This window comes from Cornus florida, unplaced genomic scaffold (assembly GCF_030987335.1).
Source record: "Cornus florida cultivar Cherokee Brave unplaced genomic scaffold, ASM3098733v1 CherokeeBrave_3.0.0_Hap2_Chr11, whole genome shotgun sequence".
Taxonomy (NCBI): domain Eukaryota; kingdom Viridiplantae; phylum Streptophyta; class Magnoliopsida; order Cornales; family Cornaceae; genus Cornus; species Cornus florida.
In genome coordinates, this window is record NW_026775581.1 from 112,128,077 (window position 1) to 112,150,043 (window position 21,967).

Consider the following 21,967-nt stretch of genomic DNA (forward strand, 5'->3'; position numbering starts at 1 on the left):
ACCCCTTCAACATTACACGGGAGAAGCACTTTCCTTCCTTTCCACCATAAGGGAAGACTATTTTCCTTCAACATTTCGCTCCCCTTGGATCCCTCTACACTCAAATAATAATTATTTTATTTTATTTTTATACCTCTCACTATTCATATTCCCTGTTTGCTCTCTCCCACCTTTCTTCTTACCAAACCAGTATGAATCTGTTGTGACTTACATAATAATCAAGAATGCTAATGTTATTTTCCATTTTCTTTTTTCATTTGCTCATTTCCATCCATTTTCGGAGAAACTTTAAATTTTAGATTTTATTTAATGAGAAGATATCAGGAAAATCGTTATTCTTTTCTTTAATTTCTTCTTCTTTATCCTTCTGCTCACTAAATTGACTTAACCAAATAAAGACTCCATTGGTTCAACATATAAAGTTACAAATGATTTTCTTGCATTTTAATTACTAATTAGTACTTAATATTTTTATATCATTATTAATTACACACACACATATAATTCTATCAATTGTCAAACATAAGTGCACTGTGAGCTGAATCACCTGATCATTGCTCATATATATAAATATATATATATGTGTTCCTTCTCTGGTCATCTGTATTTATAATTCAATGTTTGACAATCTGCTTTTAATGGGCCTTTGTTCCTTGAACGCAAAGGAAGCTTTATTGGAAGACTAATCCACAATTCTGCTCCCTCTCCGCTTCATTTGGACCTAAGAAACCTCTCTCTCTCTCTCTCTCCATATTCATACATTATACATACATACATATATATATATATATTAAACTATAGCATATAACCAGAGTCTCATGGAAGCAAACAGACTCCAATGTCAACCTTCAGCAACATTTCTTGTGCTACTCTATCACATTCAAGCTGTCAACTACATTCCAAACCATTACTACTCCATCATCATCTGAAAATCAAAACTAATACCAATTCCATTCTCCCAGCTGTTTTCTCTCTCCATGCTCCCTCTTCTTCTCCACTATGGCTCCCAAGATTACACGATATTCATTGACCATCATTCTTTGGATCTCTCTCCTCTTCTTGTGTTTTCATGCATGGCGTAATTTCAAGCACGACAACAGCAAAAATGGTCATCTCTCTGATCTCTCTCATCATCACGATCATCACACTTTGCCCACCAGAAAAGCATTAGCCACCAAGTTTGACTTCACACCCTTTATGCGGCATCACCGGAGACACGTCCCCGTCCGGCCGGGAAGCAGCGAGATCGACCCACGTTACGGTGCTGAAATGCGCCTCGTTCCCACCGGTCCCAATCCATTGCACCATTGAGGTTCTTTACAGTTGCCTTTGTATTCATGCTTAAAAAAAAAAAAAAAAAAAAAAAACATTTTTGAGTTTTTTTTTCTTTTCAAATTTACATGTATGATTCTATACTTGTTTAGAGACTGAGAAATCTAATTCAGATCAAACGAATACCATCGTGATTACTATGTTTAAATTTAGTACTGTCTGTCTATGTGTATGTGCTTCATGTGAGTTAAATGTCTCATCTAATTCTCAAGCTATGGTGCCATTTAATTCTATATGATTTTATTTGTAAATGTATTGTATGTTGATTATATTACAGTATATACTCAAATATTTATATGATTTAATTTTCCAATTTATATAATTTTAGTTTGAAACAAAGTGGAGTAGTTGTGACGGGACGGCACGTCGAGGGAAGAGGAAATTATGGTGCCATTGTGCTAATTAACAGTAAACATTATATTAATTATTGGGGTTGGGTATGATAAAAACTTTGAATGATATGATATATATATTAGATTATATTATGTGTAACAAAGCATTACCAGAAAGGGTTGACTTTAATGATCATGTATATATTTATTTTTAAACTCTGATGAAGTATGTTTTGCAGTGATAGGTTCAATTCATTCCAGTTCATTTGTAATACACATGAGACTAGGACCCATTACGGTATTAAATATTATATTTATGCAGTTATCGAATGCACCTTTTGAATTTGAAATTGAAAAAAAGTTAGTACAAATTTAAACTTAATTTTTTTCAATTTCAAATTCAAGACACGGATTCTCCCAAACGTAGCATTGGTTTAACTATATCAGTTAAAGTAGCATTAGTCAATGTATAGTTTTGACAGATATGATTAATTACTAATTATGACAAAAGCCGATGATTTAATAATAAGAACATCTTAAGATCGGAAAATATTGTTAAATTTTGTTTCTATCTTCTTGGTTTGGAGTTAGATCAATCATTTGTTGTGTACAACACTGTGTTGTAGGATTTTCCAACATAATTAACAATATTTTCAACACATTAAATCTACACATTTCAGTAACGTGGATTCACTTATTTGATATGCTCATATTAGATGAATTGAGGAGGTTGTGAAAAGAAAGTGGTGGTGGCTAGTATGACTCTGAAGAAAGTTGAATGGTTTGAGTGGCATGAAAATGATCACCATTGATGCACACCGTTCTTTTTTCCCTGCAATGATGGATGGGTGGGTAATTAGTGGTTGAATGGGTTACAGAGATTTTGTGCATTTCAACAATAGTTGTTGTTGTATGGAACTGTTCTTGAGCTATCTTTGACTTTTAACAAGCCCAGTGGCATCCCCACTCCATGGTGGATGATTCTTCCATTCGAGGCTCCAATCGTGTTCACACACACACACACACACACACACACACACACACATATAGAAAGGGAGAGATGCTTACTGGAAACAAAAAAAAAAGAAGAGGAGAGAGAGAGAGAGGGGTAGATCCAGATGCATTTGAGGATCAGATTAATGGGGGAGTACTGGAGATGCATGTCACCTGAACATGTGCTTCTTGTTCATATTCAATTCTTAAATAGTGTCCCACTATTTTATTAATGGTTCGTTGCTATATTCTGGAAGTAGAATATCACTATCTTCATTCCCTGTTCTCAAAATTTTCATTCTTCTAAATTTTAAGAGTAAAGGGCAAAAAAAAACTCCTAAATTTTTTAAAACCCCTATGTTCAAAAAATTCTCCTAAATTTTTAAAATTGAACAAATAAGAACAAATTTTCAATTTGAAGATTGAAATACCCAAAATATCCTTAAGATAAAGGAAAAATAAAATTTTAAAAATAATTAAAAAATAAAAATGAATAAATAAGTAAATAAATAACCAACGGCCCAATGGTTTAGCGGTATCTGCTTCTTACCTGCCAGGGATTCAAGTTTCATATAGAGACGTGTGTATGAAAAAAAAAAAAAAATTATAAAATCCCAAAAAAATTAAATTTTTTATTTATTAAAAAAAAAAAGAAATTCATAAAATTTCCTTAAGGGTAATTTGGGATTTTAATAAAATTGGTCAAAATTGTTCACCAGGAAGAATTTGCTATAAATTTTCAAAATATAGAAATTTATATTTACTTTTTAAAAAGCAAGAGTGTCTCTCATATTTTTTATATGGTAGGGAATATTTTGCACTTTACCTAAAATTTAATTACGAACTTTTTCACGAAGTGAAAGTTTACAATACCTAGAAATATTGTACCCATGAAGTCTCAAGTAGTTGAATGTGGTGGTGAAACCCACCTGATGAATGATTTAACGAGAGACTCAAACTTTTCTTAAAGTCTCCAGTCGTTAAATTTACTTGATAGTGAGACCTACCTAATGAATGATTCAATAATTAAAAAAAACTCAAAGGGTGTAATACTCCTAGTATTATAGACTTTCTCTAACACATCTAAGTTTATATCTAACTATTAAAAAAAAGAAGAAAAAAAAAAAAAAAAAATTTATGCTATGGTTCATACACAATTCAATTCAAATATAGAGGGTGATGTGTTCTTTTTCTTTTTAATTAAATGCCAGTCTCAACATGTGGGGTCCATGTGGGACCCACATAACAAAGCCAGCTGTTTTCTACTAATTTTGTCAGACGAATAAGCTGGTGCCATGTGGCAACCAGATGTTACTATGGGATAGAGCAAACATGATGCCCCTCACCACTTTCAGTAGCAATTATAAGGGGCCAACTCCAACACAATTCAAACTCTCAGAAGATTCCAGCAACAATCTATTATTTCTGACTTTATTGGGTTGGGTATGCCAATGTCCTCAGCTATGGGAAGCCCAATTTGACTGAGCTTTGAGGTTCCGACTTTTGACGCCTGGTATGGATATGATTGTGGAACTTATTTAAAGCCAAATTCGTAAATATGGGCTAAAAGAGAAAACAGTGGGCTTTGGTCACTTTAATCACTGAATATACACAGTTGAAACTTTGGCCCAAATATAATGTACTTCTTCTAGGCCCAAATATTTCATTCTCACAATCCTTCAGAAATAACAGGGCCTTTTGTTTGTTGCATCAAGTTGATGACTTAAATTTATACCATACGAATTTTTTTTTTTTTTACAAAGACAAAAAGGGTTAGAAGTTAGATTAGTAAAGAGTCGAAACCTGACACTCCCAAAATTCACCGAAAGCACTAACTACTGGACTATCGAAACATAACAAATTAACTATAGTCCATATAGTGTTCATCACTACTGCCATTATCTTGGAAGTATGCATTATTATTGTTGGAAGTATGCATTATTATTGTTTAGAAATGTGTTGTTTGGTTGGCGAGAAAATGAAGGAAATTTTATTTTTCTAAATAAAAGATTATTGGGTTTCATATAATTTATAAAGTATTTTTAAAATTATAAATATATATAGGCCGGGTTATAAATTTAAATATATGCTTCCAGAGAGAGAGACTGCAGTTTCTTTTTATTTTAAAAACAAAGGATTGTGTACACAAAAAGTATACTATAAAAAGGGTGTTTTAACCCTAAACTTTAACTTTGTGCTTATATGCATAAATGACTATTTTAGATTGAAACACCTGCTATAATTTTTGTCATTTTGAGCTTTCAATACTTCTACATTGCAGTTTTCTTTTTCTTTTTCTTTTATTTTTATTTTTATTTTTTTACCAAATGATAGGAGAATTCCTAATACGCTTAAACTATATTTGAAAACACAAAAGGCACAAATTATCCATATTCACTAAAATTTTCAGTTATTAGTTTAAGGTGTAGTTAGAAGATAATCTAGATTGGCCAACCAATAATTTTTGTGACAACGTAGAAGAGAGAGAGTGTGTGGAAAAACACACACTAGTCAAGGTGGCTGGTCCAAATGCACAAGATAAATGGGAGGTGACCAAACACTAATATATATGATTAAATAATAATATAATGCTTTCTTATCTGCTAAACCATTCATTAACCTACCACCACAATATTCATTTCTAGTTTTTGGCTCTCCATGTGCCTAATTTCTCTAGTTTTAGTGCCAATCCCTACTTCTTTCTATTGGTACTATAATATTACTTTCAACTAGTTGTATCAATGAATCGAATTTTAATTCAAATAATTGGATATGAATTGAAAAAAAAAATTTAACAATCCATCAATAATTTATTACCTTAACAAATCGATATGAATTATAGATAATCTAATCTGATTCAAATTATATATATATATATATTATTATTACATTACAATATACTATATATGAATATTATAAATATTAGTTATCTAGAATAATTAAAATTATATATTAATATATTTATTTGGTTGCATAGTCATATTATGCACCATTTTATATATTAACAAATTTTCAATGCATTTAATCTTATATACATGTTATTTTAATCTTTACAAAAATAAAAAATAATTCAAATATAAACTAAATAAGATATGAATTAAAATATTCAATACGATAATTTGTTAATGAAATTGAATTGATCCGGTAAATTCAACCATCCAAATCTATTTTCAATAAGCCTAAATTTCATTTGGTGGGCCCCTGAGAGATAAGAACCCCAAATTCCAAGTTGCATCTTAGTTCCACTATAAGACATCCACCAATAACTAAGGTGAGTCTTGCCGAGTAGACCTCATATACTCACGCCACCTGAATTGACCCAACAATTTTACAATATAATAATATATACTCCTATATATATATATATATTGGTGAATGAAAACAACTGCCTATATCAGGTGAAATCCAAGTGCACCACACGTGGAAGACACATGGTCTAGTGTTTAACTTCCGTAAGCCCACAGAAATTAGTCTTGCAAATAAAATGTTTAAACGTGTTTTAGATTTTCATTTTGTTTTATTTTAATATTTTATTTTTCTGGTATGCAAAGAGTGGCTCATCTTTTTAAAGTGGAAATATCATCTTCCACTTATTAAAAAGTTAAAAGTACTCCGCATGCTCACATACGAGTGTCAAAACTGAAAATGTGTTCATAGCAAAGCAAAGAAAATATTATTAAGACAAAAATAAAAATAAATAAATAAATAACACCACCAGTCCTGTCGTGTAACAAATAAAGCCAAAAATGTTCTCTTTTAATCGTAACCTCCTATGGCACAGACAAGTTAAATTGGAGGCATTAATAATAATAATTATTATTATTTAATTAATAATGTATCAAAGTTTTGTGTATTCGTATCACTCCTAGTGGAGTCAAAATTTCAAAGTCCAATTTTAGACCGCAAACAAACTTGTAATTGGACAGTTAGAGCAAGTCAACTCCATGAGCCACCGCCTATTGCCGGTTACCACCACCATTGTTCCCCTCTCTCTATATATATGTATGCAGAGTCCAAATCCATTCCCTCACCAATTCCCTCCTCTCCGGTGGTAGCTAGTCACAGTGACCAAACACATGGCCGGTACAACACCAATCAACTCCGGCAGCTTGCCGAAGCGTCTTTCCATCGGCTTGCTAGACTCCGTCAATTCTCTCTGGGCTCTGTGCGCCAAACACGCCAGCCGAGCCTCCAGAAAGCTCGCCAGCAGTCCCAGAATCGCACCGCTGACTCGGCCGAAGCAGCTCCTCGCCACCATAAGCAACAAGGCGATCGGCTTCCGACACAAGAAGAGAGCCGGCGAGGAATTCGAAGATGGGGAGTTTGGAGATGGTGGGTTGTGGCAGAGGACGATCATGATGGGCGACAAATGTCAGCCGTTGGATTTCTCGGGTGTAATCTATTATGATAGCACCGGAAAGAAAATGTCCGAGCTGCCCACGAGGTCTCCACGTGCCAGTCCGTTGCCGAGCTATACTTATTCGGCGACGAAAGGAGTGTAGTGATATGGTCACCTGAACGTGTACGAGTTTTGATTTTCTCTCTTTTTCTTTGTTGTTTACGCGTGTGAACATGCAGTTCGGTTTGATTCGAGAGAACAGTGGAGGTGATCAACCAGGGGTTATTTCGTCATCTTTTATGAAAATCAGTTTTTAGTTATGCGTGTACAAACTTTTCAATAGAAAGTGCATTTTGTGGTATAATTTTTGTGACGTTTCGTAGAAATTTCTCTCTGAGTTATACAACTTATATGGCTCTATTTTTATGCTTGTTTTCCGATTTTATTTATTTATTATTATTATCTTTTCAAATTTACTTTATAGTAATTACTTTCAAAATATATTCCCATTTTATACTTTGGTAAAGTATTTTAGAAGGTCAGTCTTGACCTTATGTTATAATGAAGGAAAATGGTACATTTGTCAACTTCTCTTACCTAACTATGTGATAGATCTAAACCCTCTCTCTTTAATCAAGTTCGTATAAAATTATTAAGATAATTAACCTCATGTAATTATTCATGAATAGTGCTTGGTGCTCTTAACTATTTGATAGAAAAGAGTAAACGAACAAAATTTTATATTAAATTCAAGTAGAATAGATGACGATACACTTCAGTGAAATTCATATTCTTTTTATTTTTGTTCGGATTTGTCCAAACCCTCTTTGGCCGGTCTATGTAATATCGATCATCCATGGTCGTTTGATCTTTTTCTTTCTTTCTTTAATAGGTAGATTGCAAGAACCCCTAAACTATCCCACATATTATGAATCAAGTACCACTAACAACCATTAGCTTACTCATGGTAAACTTATTCATCCACCTTTTCTGAAACAAATTATATTGTTATAAATCTAATGATATGTTTAGTTGGAGGGATAGATGAGAGAGGAAATAAAATAATTCTTTTGTGTTTGGTTGGAAGGAAGGAAAAAGAGGGATGAAGCATCACTCCCTCTTTTGTATTTTTCTATTCATTCAAAATTGAAGGAAAGAGAAGAGAAAAAAGGTAATAACTAACATAAATATGCATTTTTCATTTCTAGCCTTCCTAAAGATATAGAATTTTTAGAATTTTAAATAATAAGGATATATTAGTAAAAATAATATAAAATATCATCTTTCCCTCCTTCCAAGTAATATATATATATATATATATATATATATGTCACCCCATCTATTCTTTCTATTATCCATTTCATTCCATCTATTTTTTCTATTATCTATTTCATCCAATCAAACAAAAAGTGAGAGGGAACACCATTCCTTCCCTAAGAATGCCTCATTTATTCATTTCCCCTTTCCCTTTCCCTTTCATTTATTTTTCTATCCCACTAAATAAAAGGACCATAAAAAATAAAATAAAATAATATTTGAAGTTGTAACACACTGAAACTAAAATACAAGAGAAATATATGTAGCGGAGAGGAGAGCTACTCTTATAAAACATACCCCATGTACACATGGCGAGTAATGTATTGAAAATGTAGAATGTAATGTCGCGATGGGGTGGACCCTACTATAATATAACACTACATAAGTTTTAGAAGGAAAATGACTATAAATCTATTGAGTTCGGCAGTGCATACTAAATATAAGAAAGTGAGATCATTTATTTCTTTATTTAATTATTAATGATTAATTAATTGTATTATGTTATATAATTTTGTCCAACTCTTTGATCCAAATATCATTATTCCTGTTAGAAAAGAGATGATTAATGCACTCTTTTTTATGTTTTTGTTTTGATTTTTTTAGTTGATACTTATGTGCACTCCTTTTAAAAAATTATTTGCACTAAAAAAGAATAGAATGTGATGCTTCATGAGGCATTAATGCATACCTAAGTCAACCCTTGAGATTAATGCACTTTAGTTTTAATGTATTTTCTTAAATAACACACTTCTATTATTTTGAGTTAGGACAATATCAAATGTCATTTAACTTTACGAGAAGAGTGTATTTAGTTAAAAAAAAAAAATACGAGTTTTAAAAAAAATTTAATAATGAGTGTTTTTTTTTTAAAAATATTTGCAACAAAGTCATATTTTTAAATAAAAAAATAGTAAAACTAATCCATCAAGAAAAGGTAATATTACCTCAAACGACATGAGGTGCCAAATATCGTTTTTAGAGTTCTTGAAGGGTTTTCTGTGTGACATACTCGGTCGTAATTGATATTGAGTGTTACGTTAAAATTTCAAGGTGTTTAAAGGGGAATTTGTTATCCATTTTTATTTTCTATCAAAATTGGTTAACAAGTTATGATTTGAAGAAGTAATAAATATTGATAAAAAAAGAAAAACTTATACACCAATTAGATTTGGAAATTGCTATTCCATAGCCTTCGATCAGTCAAAACACCGATAGATTGAAACCTAAGTCCAATGAGCTTCAATCAATCCTTTAATTGATCCATGAATCCCAATTTTATTAGGATTTCTGATGTTCAAAAATAGCTTAATGCATCCTTAAACAAAATTTTCGGATCAAAACATGAAGTTTGCAAAGACTAGCATGTTTAATCATATGAATGATGTACGTGAACCCTCCCTAATTTGATTAGTGCACAACATTGAGAGTTCAATTTACCTTGATGTCCTTGTTGAAGTTTTAATTTTATTTTTTCCATGGTAAATCAATGGTTTGTGGACCAAGTTCTACTAAATTAACAAGTAAAAATTTAAGATTACAACTCTTGTATAATGTTTGTGGACAAGTTCTACTAAATTAATGTTTAATCATTTTTATAGATTTTTTAAAGATACAACATTTTTAGTTTGTAGTACATGGTAATGAAATTCTGTAGAATATCTGAAGGAAAGAAAATTTATTGAAATGTCAACTAATTAATGCTACAAACAGAAGTTTATTGGAATAATTTAATATTTCGAAACTTGTTAATAAACTACTGATACCGGACTAATTTTCTTTAAAAGAAGGGGTTTATAACAAATTTCACACATTATGGCTGGGCTAGACAAATCATTTTATTGTCCTAGAGAATTGCTATACAAGATTCTCACATTCTTACATCTTGGAACTTACAAATCACACCATCACTTATTTATAAACATTATGAACGGCTAAAATGCTTAACAATTCATGATTAAAATTTAATCTTTAGAATTCTCTATCCATATATACAAAACACCCTAGACCTTTTTAAAATCTCTTAGTCTTTACAAATCTCTATAAACTTTACAATACTATAGACTCTTCTAACTCTCTCAACATTCCACAATCTCAATACAATGTGAAAAAATTGGAACTTTACTTATGTGTGGGAGTCTCCTCTCCACATCACCACCTCTTTGTAATACGCAGGCGGGGTAATAGCACTTAATCATATTTAAGAAAAGAAAAGAAAAGAATTTATTTTAATAAATTTATCACTATACCTTTTTACATTTAAAAGACATATATATATATATATATATATATATATATTTATATATATAAAAGAAGTGATAAGACTAATATAAAGATTGTTCTAAAAAAACATGTCATAGGTTTCATATGATATTTTGATTTTGTCTTTTATAAAAATACAACAGTCAAGCCCTTTCTATGTTTTCATTCGGCCATAATCTCTGTTAGTTCACATATTATCATATCTTTATGAATTCTAATAACTTTGGTCTTCTCGTATTATTTTCAATATGGAATATATATGTCGCTCTTCCTAACTAACGCACTTATAGATTTTACTCACAACCAAACTATTTTAACCGATTTCCCCTCATTTCATTTTTAATGTGTGCTACTCCAACCATCTCACGAATTTAATCATTTCTAATTTTTTCATTTTATCTTTTTTAGTTTTACAGCAAATCCATCCCAATATTCACATTTTTGCCACACTTTACTTAATTCGTACCTTATTTCATAACTACCCAACATTTTCTAGCATAAAGTGTGGCCAATTCAATAGAACTTCCCTCATGCATTCCTCTATTAAATGTTTGAAATGTACCATGGCAGGGTTGTACTTTTTTGGAAGTCGTTTTATTTTCTTCTGTTTGGACCTGTTGTCCAAATGAGCCTTGGTATGCTTTAAATTTTTCTATATACATCTTTTCTTTTGTGTTATGTTTGGTTAGAAGGAATGATTAAAGAGGGATGAATAAGAGGAAAGAATCAAGAGATAAAATGCCTTTTCCGTATTTGGTTGGAGGAAGGGAGGAAGCATCCCTCGTTGCTATTTATTTTGACCCAGAATGAAAAAAATATCTAATTTTTATAATTTAATGTGATCAGGATATATTGATAAAAATAATATATAAACTCTTTTTCTTTCCTTCTAACCAAACAGAAAAAAAAAAAAGAAAAAAAGTGTCACACCATCAATCGGTTGTATTTGGTATAAAATTTTAATAAAAAATTATTTAATTAGACAATTCACTGCAATTTTTCGATGTGAATATCACTACTCTTTTTGTTATCAATTTTATTTAACCAAACAAAAAATGAGATATACGCATTCCCATCCTTAAGATACCCCTTTCATCTCTTCCCCCTCTCTTTTCTATCTATTTTTCCACCCCAACTAAAAGGAGTTTATGTTATTTTTATTTTAAAATTTTATGTTTAATAGTTGGTCCCAAATGGATATTACTTTGGCTCCACCCTTACCGAACATACCACTATTCTATTCTAAAACAAACTAGTATTACCTTATTTTATTTATTGGATGAATGTACTATTTTTTTTTTTTATTTTTTATTGAGCAAACTATCAAAAATATAAAAAAAAAGAAATACTACTTTGTCTTTTACTGAACTTAAATAAAACACATCTAATATTATGAATTTGGGACACCTAATGTCATTTAACTTTACGAGAGGGTGCATTTAAGAAAAAAAGGAAATACGATTATCAACTTTTAAAAAATTGTCATTTTGTAATTTTTTTAATAATAAACTAGAGTTTTAAAAAATGATTTGCAGCAAAGTCATTTTTATATTTTTTATATTTCAAATAAAAATTAATAAAATCAAACTAATTCATCAAGAAAATGTAATATTATGTCAAATGACACCCTTCGTCCTTTGCGGGGTTCCAAAGGAATTTTCATTCCTTTCTGTGTGGACATAATTGATATTGCCAATACCACCACACAATGTCTAAAATAGTGGAAAGTGTTTAAAGGGAAAATTTGGTACGCCAATTTTATTTTCTATCAAAGTTGGTTAAACAGTGCAAACAAATATTAATGGTTATCAAATTATGATTCGACGGTGCCAATAAACAATGAATAATCTGATACACCAATTGGACCATTTTACTAACTTGCGCACTATTAAATCCTATATCATCTACTGCCACTATCATTTGTGGTATAAGAATGTTCATTGAATATTTGAATGGTTCAACTTCATTTCATACCAATGAGAAGATGATTATTCAACTACAGAATCTATGCACACTTATGGTGGAAATTCAAAATTTTCTAGTCAATATCAACTATATGAAGTAGTAAACACACAAACCAAATTCATTTATTCCAAAAGATAAAACCTTGATCTGATGTGCTTGTGTCTATATATATTAAAGATTGGTCGGGTCTAAATCAAATTTTCACAATGACCAAAGGTTATTTTGACTCCTCTCTATAAAATATACTAATGTCTATATATTAAAGTTGATTGGGTCAAAATCAATTTTTCACAATGACCAAAGGTTGTTTTGACTTCTCTTTATAAAATAATTCAGTCCGGTCAAAATCAATTTTTCACAATGACCACAATGACCATAAGTTATTTTGACTTCTCTCTAGCCTTTGGTCATTGTGAAAATTTGATTTTAAGCGTCCAATATTTAAAGAGAGGGTCAGAATGCTTGTTCATGGAATGCACTCTAATGGGCTGCTGCTTTGATCCCAAAGAGATAGACCTTGTGTTATGTGTGCATAGGCATGTATATAATAATATAATAAAGGAATTGGTCAAATCAATTTTCCTTTAGAATCAAAGGTTACAGTGAACTATACATGCCACTCTAAAATGAAAGGTTGGAAAGCTTGTTTAAGTTTTAAGGTGCGCAATTAATTCAATATTAGAATCTTTGAAAGGTTTTGTAATACCCAAAAGCAATATTGTTTGTTTTTAATTTTTTCAGAATCGAGACTTTTAGGATGTCTCTATCTTGATATTATTCCAAAGTAAATTGATTTAATTTTGAAATTTTAATGAATCTACAACCATCAAGATTTTAAAATACATTATGTTATAAAAAAATGTTGAACCTTACATTTAACACTTTATTTTTTGAAATCACGAGTCCTTATAATTTATTCGTGAATAATTCGTTCAGTGTCTCATACTCGTCCAGAGAATGTGTTACTGGATCATTATTATATAACACAGCCAATTATCCGAAAGTGAAAATAGCACTGGTCATTGTCAGCACTTGCACTGAAATTCACTCTCATGAGCCAAAGCGCATTTTTTGCCCAATTTTATTCTATTCAAAAATAGAATAATGGAGATAGACACTAATGGCCCTTTTTGAATTTTATTAAGAAAAAAGGAAGAACATAAAAAGTAGCAATTTTTCTTCAATTAAATTATATCGACTTCCCCAGTGATTTGACATGATGATATAATTACAAAGATGGATTAGAAATGCTATGACAGACGCGTTATTAACCTTTCATTAGATTGCAGTAACCTCACATTCTTTTGCAAATCATATAATGTAATTGACGACTAACTTGTTACAAATCATATGATTAGTGATGAAAATTGGTGTAAAATAGAATTATTTTAAAATAGTATTAAGGGTGAAGTGGCATTAGCAAGAATAAAAAAAAAAAGTAAATTTTTGAAGTCTCATGTTTTTTAATAACACCTGACTTGAATGGTACGTGTAGTATGAAGCCTATATACCTCTATAAAAAAAAAAATCTTTTAAGACTGCAAAACAGCAGGCCGGTTCGGCCCACTACAAGACTGGCCAAATCAGCCCGTTGTTCAAATGAGCCGCCCAGCTCTATGAGATAGACCGACTAGTTTATCTCATGTGGATTTCCGTCTATGAGATAGACCGGTGGGCCCATTGCTTTATCTCATGTGATTTCCTTGACCCACATAGATGTATTGGTGATTAATGTCGGGAACAGCGGAGATATTCATTCTCCTCGTCGGTATATATATAATTGTGTTGATTTTTTTTTTTTACAAGTTTATGGAACTTAAGTCACTCAAGTCAAATCTTCTAAGTTCTAATCTAATACAGTTCAGTTTATAGAAACGGATACGCTCTCACAGTCTCACATCTCGTGCACACTCTGATACTGCTCTCACATTTCTTGCACATCTCTCTACCTCGCTATATGACTTAGCTATATGTACCACTTAAAATGGGACAAATTTCTGTTTTTAGCTATATGTACCACTTAAAATGGGACAAATTTCTGTTCTTAGCTACACACGACTTAAAATGGGACAAACTTCTTCTCTTCTCATTGAGTTATTAATGATTTGGAATGATTTGGTATGCGTGACCGACAATAAACAGGAAAAATAAAATAAAAAATAAAAAAATAACATTAGTTTTAAATATATATATATATATATATATGTGTATATATATATATCAATAATAATAATAATCTTTATTCATATTTGAATAAATTATAAAAAATAATAATAATATTCTTGTTTGAAAAAAGATAAAAAAAAAATAATAATACTAATTAAATTACTATCATAATTTTGATAATAATCAACTATTATAAGAAAATAATTTTGAGATAACGAAAACACTACCTAATCAGTATTCTTTTCATATATCAATAGCAGATGAAAATTTTGAAAATACTTTCCCAATCCTTTATTATCTTTTCATTAAAATTTATCCAAACACAATTTTCATAATCATTTCTTTTCCTTTTCTTTTCTTCTCAAATGCCTCCAAATCGAAGCCTAATGAAGGATAGAATCAAATGACTGTGTCAGGATAGGCCAAATGTTCCTTTATGGCTGGGCCACCTCCATATGACTAATACACTGGTTCATGTTTATCCATGACCCCACAAACACCATCAAACCCTCCCACATTTCTCAATCACATCAATAAACTACTACCAATTTAAAATTAAAAATAAAAATAAAATAAATAAATAAAAGTTATAAGATATATCAGTCAGCACAGTGCTCACAGTACATACAAACATGACGAATTCATGACACAAAGGAAAATATCAAACATGTTCAATAAACCCGGTTCATCACATTCCGGTTCACAGCTGCCTCAACCCACACCACATTTCAATTAGATCCACAAAACTACAAATGAAATGACAAAACATCAAATCATGTCAACAGAAAAACCGGTTCACACTTAACCCGGCCGGTTCTCCTGTCCTTCGCAATCACGCACCGGGAGCTGCGTCCTTCACCTTACCATGCAAATATCCACCATACTCTCTGGCATAGTCTATCACGTGAGTCGCCGTATCGGCGATCCGGCTTCTGGCATACTGAACCCGGTTCGAACCGGGCGGGTTCAGCCCCCTTGAGTACCTGTACATCCAAGAGAGAGCGGCTGTGACAGCCACAACGAAGCCGCACATCGACAAAAACCCGGCGACGGAAACGAAGAGGATCGCCGCCGCCGGTACCCAGATGGGGCTCGATATGATGAGCAAAGGAGCCAAGAAGATCAGACCCAGAACAATGGTGGTGACGGTCAGACCGGTGAGGAGGAGTAAGATGCCTCCGGAGATTATGAGGGTCAAGAATCCCATGAGTTGGGTTGAACTTGGAGAATGTTCATGGAACTTGCCGAGAAATCCACCACCTTGATTGGTGGAGTAGGTGGCGGTGATGGGTCTTGGTGCTCTCCGATGTTGGCCGAAGCCAGAGTGCCGATCGGACATCGTAAAGATTCGAGAGGAGAATCTGTTGTGTAGAGAGAGAGAGAGAGATGGGAGAGAGAGAGAGTAGATATACCTCTATGAGGTTGTAACGTAGAAGGAGGGTAAGGTTTTTCTGTGACACGTGTGGGGGAGGTACAGCGCAAGTGCACACGTGGGAGACATGCTGGACTGGCCTTCTTTAGATTTGGTAATTCGGTGTGGGGTTTAATTGGGTAAGGCACAGGTGTATTGAAGGATGGTGTGATTCTATTCCTTGCCCCTTGGGATGGTGATGATGGTGTTTCTCTTGCATATTGATCACTTAATTTACTAATAATATAAAGCAGCAAGTGTATGCTTTTGTAATGGTTGTAATTTATTTATATGTGTATAATTTTGGGGTGGAAAAATTAGAAGAAAAAAAAAGAAAAGAAAAAGTTAATTAAAAGTTATGAACCCACATGCACCTTTAGTCATCAAAATGACCAAGGGTCACTTTACAGACCTCATTTTTCTCTTTTTTTCCCCTCACGTCAGTTTGCTCTCTCTCATCCTCCTCTCATTTTTCTTTTTCTATACAAACTTCAACTTTTGATTATACTCTAACCATTTGGAATTTTTGGACGTCGTTTACGGCAAAACGGAGAGCTCGTTGAGATCTACACATCGATGTAAACAATTTCAGCTTTTGGCCACTTTAAGAATTCCGAAAATTTGAACTCATTTGGAACTTTTCTACAGTTAAGAGGTAGGGGTGTTCTAATTCATATTTTCTTTGATTTTTGTGAGTTTTCCCCTTTAATTTGATTCAAGCATGTTTGATTTTAGCAATTTTGCCTATATTGTTGTGGTTGTATGTAATTAAAGTGATGGATGTATTATATGTGTTAATTGAACCAATGATTATGATTATATACTTGGTGGTGAAGATACATGCTGAGTATTGACATTTTAGGTGCCCTATGATTTTTAATTGTTATGAAAAGTGATGTTGAAATTATGAAAATAAATGTGAGGATTTCCCTTAATAATGTGATCATGATGTAGACGGAATGTATGAGATTTATTGTAAATTTTTCTTGAGAAATTGTCATGATGTTAGATATATGATGCGTATCTCTATGTGTGTTATGTGTAAATAATACATGTGTGTATGATTTGTTTATTGGATATAAAAAGCATGCTTTTGTGATTATGTCCTTATTTAATATGTGCAATTGTATAAATTTTGTTGACTGAAAGTATGCTATAAATTCATGAGAAAATTCTTCTTTAGTATGGAATGTTGTTAAGGTTTGATGATGTGAAAATTATAGTAAATTGTGAAGCATGAAGCATTCATGCATCCATTGGGAAAGAAAAAAGGGGAAAAATATTTTTTTAAAAAACCAATGAAATTGTTTTGGGGAAAAGTTTTTGAAAAGTGTTTGTGAAAACCCAGACGCCTAGAAGGCGCCTAGTGGTCCGTGGTGTTAGTGTGGTCTAGAGAGGGGACTAGGGAGAGACCCTAGTATGGTTGAGCTAACCAGGCCGGATGCGACGCCTTGGAGATGCCTTGTGGTCGTGGATGGTTAGCCAATCCCTCTTTCGTGATGCTTTGGAGGTGCCTTGGGTCGGATTACACTAACGGTTTGGAAGTTGAAACGGTATGGTTTCAGAAACGGGGAGTGACATTACATGGCATGGCACATCATTGGCATACGTGATGCATTTGGTAATTGGTTGAGATATGTATGTTTGTTGATGATGCAATGGTTTTACTTGACTCTCGAGATATGATCCCGTTCTCTTGCTTTCTATTCTCTATGTGGATTCACGGGGTCATAAGAGTTGTGTCTTAGACACTTCCTATTGAGCGTTTAGCTCACCCCATCATTTAAACATTTTTCAGGTCACGAAAAGGAAGTGGCGGACGACGTTCTTCCACAGGTTTGACGGGTTAATGGACTGTTTTGACATATTTTATGGCTATGATCCCATCATTATCATTATTATTATTATTATTCTTATTATGTATCGACATAGGAAAGGATGGTAGTACCCTTAATTAACTTCGGGTTCGGATAAAGACTCAGTTAGCGATTCGAACCATCGGGTTCGGGTCGTTACAAATTTGGTATCAAAGCGATGGTTCGAAAAACATTAGGACGACGGGTAGAGGCTTACCTAGGGTTGTGTGGGAAGTCATTTGCATTATTTATGTGACTATTTGCTAAAGTGTTTTGTTGTTTGAAAAATATGTTTAACTGTCTACTTGTTTACATGTTTATGTGTTTACGGTTTTGAAAGACATGCTTCCTTGCTATGTGTTTGTACATTTATATGTTTATATGCTAAAGTTTATGTTACATGGCCATGTACGAGGAATAATTAGATGATCTAACCATGTAAATGAAATGTGAAAGAAAAGGAAAGCATGTTGATTATGTATGAAGATTATGGTGACGAAAAGTGGTAGGCACGGTGTGTGCAGTTCTAATTTAAATACTAATGTGACAAGTAATGAGTATGGTATATGCAGATATGTTTTTTGTACTATTGTGGGTTTCATTCATTTTGTAAACGTATATGTCTATATTTTTATATGGTTATACGGTTAAGCATTGGGATAGTTACTAATACGGTGGGGTACTTGTCACGGCATAGATGATTGTGCAAGTCTTGACCTGAGTAAGCGAGGAGCTCGGTTGCTCCAGGGTTGTTTGGTGCCAGTTCTTATTGAACGAATGGCTTGGTCTTTTAGCTCGTGGATTGAGCTATCCAGTGTGGGGTCCTCTTGATCTTCTTAGTGCATTTTGTGCGGTGCTTAGAGCATAACTTTAGAATGGGTTTGTATTTCATGGCACGGTGATTATGTTGTTTGTGAGTTTCATGCATTGGTGCATGGGTTCCTGTGACCGTGGGGGTCAGGTGTGCGAGTGAGGGTTTTGTGGGAGAAAGGTATGACCTTAGGAGGTTAATATTTGTGACCTGGGTTACGATTTGGTGCGGAGGCTCTTTTCGAACGGGTCATGGTAGGTGTGACAGAGGTCGTTTGAGAAACGAATGTGGTTTATGGGTTGTAGATATGCATTGCGGGTGTACTGGTATGGTGTAAGAAAGTGTGTTGGTTGAGGGGTGATTTTTTTCCATTTTAAAAAGTTACAGGAGTGTACTATGGGTAATCGACTCTCGGTGGGTCAATTGTATGGCTCGATGGATGAGTGGAGTTATAGGTTGTCATAGTTATCGAGAGAGTCACAAAATGAGGTATAATGGTCAGTTTTAGCTGTGTGATATGAGATTGCACGATAAGGCAGGTAATATGGGGTCATTGGTATGTTTAGTTGTTACAGATGAAGTGATTAATGGTAAGTACTGTGTTACCAAATGAACTGTGTTTTAGAAATTGTAAGTTGTGGACTAGAGTTGAATTTTATGTTGCATTTGGGGTATGAAGAAGTAGTGCTAGTTGTTTGAGGATTTGAAGAAGTAGACTGATGATTAGAATGATTGGGACGAGGGTGATCCCATAAGTCTAGTTGGTAGCCCCAATTGACTTTTGTCCGGGCCAAAGGGGGTTCTGAAGAACGGGGAAGAGGGGAAGTAGTGACGTTGAACCTAGGGTATGAAGCTTTCTTGTTTAGGCATGTAGATTGTCTTAGAAATAGTGGTTTGGGTGGCCGGTTAAGAGTTGGTGATTGATTGCATTATAGATGGTTTTGAGGAAATAGTTGGGTGTTGAGCATTCTAGGTTTTATACTCATTTTTGTTTTGACGATTTGTCGGCATGGCATTGCAGTATGGAGGTTCTTTTCTAGTGGTAAATAGTGGCCGTTGTGGGGGAGTATCGAGAGTGATACTTATTCTTTTGTTATGATGGTGTTACCTTAAGGATGTTTGAAAAAGAATCGCTTAGTTGTGGCTTGATGGTCTGGTGGGGTGATAGGTTTGAACCGTTGTTTCGAATGAGTGGCAGTAGAGGCGTTATGGTGTGATGTTTAACATTGATGAGTATAATGGTTTCAGGTATGAACCGAGAATAGATTAGAATTGTGAGTGTTGTTGTATGTTGTCAGGTAGGTGATGGGATTGTACGCCAGTTGAGGTGATTGTGGACGGCTTAGTTTTTAGAACCAACAAAGCGGTGTTGCCGGATATGCACCTTTTTCTTTTGAGGAGTCAGTGGACTGTTGTGACTGAGGTCATGGGTCTTGTGTGCATGGTGTTCGAGGTAATGTCGTTTTGAAGGGTGAATGTGGAATGGGTGTTAAAGTGTCATTTTATGCCTTTGAGGTTGTCATTTGGGAGTGACGGTTTCTAGATAGGACGGAACGCGGTGTCCAAAGTGCTATGATTGTTTCTAGTGATCGAGTGTCGTGAGCATTAGTGCTCTTATCTGGTTGGTTTTGGTTGGCATGAGTATCACGATATAACGTATGTGAGGATCTATGTTTGTGTTTGACGGTCTATAAGTGGCGAGGTCGCCTAGCATTACGTTGGTAGTCCCGTATGCGTTTCCAGTTGGTTCTTCTCCTTGTGTGTAAGGAGTTCATTTCATCTCAGGTGAGATTAGGTGTCCACGGTTGGACGATTGGTGAATAGCGTTTGACAGGGTGTCGGGTGCATTCAGGTGTGAGTTGTCAGTCTCTTGTAAGAGCGGGGTTCATTACCCTTTTCATTTGTTCTAATCCTGGTAAGGACGTCGTTTGTCGCGAGACTTGTACTCCGTCTAGGAATTGTGCGCGTCTGTGGGCGGACGGATTTGTGAGCAGTTTGTTACGTTATTAGAGTTCATCGATTGAGGTCCTGATTGAAGGGGCCGACTCAGTCCCATGAAGGGAGGTGAAGTTTTCGGTTTTTGTAGTGTTTGTTTTGAGAGTGGTTTTGATTGGTAGGATGTGAGGCACGGGTTGCTGAATATGGGTTGTGTTTATGATATTTAGTACTAGCGGAGATGGCTAGGAAATGTGTCGTGAATCACAGCTTGAGGATAATTAGGTGATGTGATGTGACTCATGTATTTGGATGTTTTTAGAGGTGATTGATTCTAGCAGTGTCTTGAGGACAAGTGTTGGTAGTGTTTGAATGTTTTGCGGTTAAAGTGTGATTATTGGATTCCACTGAAGAACTATAGGAATGATTGACCTTGGTTTTGAGGTTTCAGGCATGAGATAGTCACATTGTGTATTTTGACGGGGTAGGAATTGAATCGAGTAATGTTACGAGTTGTTTACTTGGTGTGGGTGTTATGAGGAAATTAGGGATCTTTTATGCTAGTTGATGACTGTGGTATTTGGTGCCATATTGTTTTTAGCTTTTTATGGTTGTTTTGTTGAAGTATGATTGGGATTTTTAGAGCAAGTATATGACTGTATAGTTGTTGAGGTTACGTAGAACGATGGATTAACAGTGGGTGGATCTCATAGTTGTCTTGTGGACTGCGTAAGAGTGTGTTTGAGGTTTGGACCTGAGGACAAGAACGATATCTGTGTTGAGACCAGATCGATGATGAGAATAGCCTGGCCAACCATTTCTCCTGAATCAGTCCCTCTTAGCACGGTGTCAGGTCAAAAGTCAATGATTGGTTTAATTTGTCAAGGATAATGAGAGCACGGTATTGCGCGTTGTGTCGGTGTGACAGTGTGGATTCGGATGGTTTGTTTTGGGTGACGGAGTGTGTTAGGTAGTACCAAGTGTCTGGTAAAGGGTTTGTGGTATGATCATTGATTATTGAAGATCTTGTTTTGAGGATTTAGGTTCTAGGTACAGGATAGTACGTTTTATAGCTCTTGTGACTTATGATTATGCAGTCGTTGGGAGATTTGTTGTTTGGTCATCTTGCGGATGATAAGTTTAGTGATTGCTGCTTGGTGTGGTTGGTAGTCCTTTTACGGGTATGTAATGGTGTAATTGAGTGTTAGGTAGTGAGTGTTCGGTCAAACAGAGATGTGTAGATTAGAGTTG

The 21,967-nt window shown here is 33.9% G+C and overlaps 3 protein-coding genes across 3 annotated transcripts; 2 read left to right on the top strand and 1 right to left on the bottom strand.

The window, feature by feature from the left end:
• Positions 1 to 621: 621 nt before the first annotated feature.
• On the top strand, positions 622 to 1,484 carry LOC132284660 (CLAVATA3/ESR (CLE)-related protein 12-like). The gene has a single exon (XM_059786784.1). It carries the CDS (start codon positions 1,000 to 1,002, stop codon positions 1,309 to 1,311), a length of 312 nt encoding a protein of 103 aa, XP_059642767.1. The 5' UTR covers positions 622 to 999; the 3' UTR covers positions 1,312 to 1,484.
• Positions 1,485 to 6,670: 5,186 nt separating this feature from the next.
• Positions 6,671 to 7,382, top strand: LOC132283166 (uncharacterized). Its single transcript, XM_059785082.1, has one exon. The coding sequence runs from the start codon at positions 6,734 to 6,736 to the stop codon at positions 7,157 to 7,159; it is 426 nt and encodes a 141-aa protein (XP_059641065.1). The 5' UTR covers positions 6,671 to 6,733; the 3' UTR covers positions 7,160 to 7,382.
• Positions 7,383 to 15,276: 7,894 nt separating this feature from the next.
• Positions 15,277 to 16,126, bottom strand: LOC132285367 (oleosin G-like). The gene has a single exon (XM_059787548.1). The coding sequence runs from the start codon at positions 16,040 to 16,042 to the stop codon at positions 15,536 to 15,538; it is 507 nt and encodes a 168-aa protein (XP_059643531.1). The 5' UTR covers positions 16,043 to 16,126; the 3' UTR covers positions 15,277 to 15,535.
• Positions 16,127 to 21,967: the final 5,841 nt, after the last annotated feature.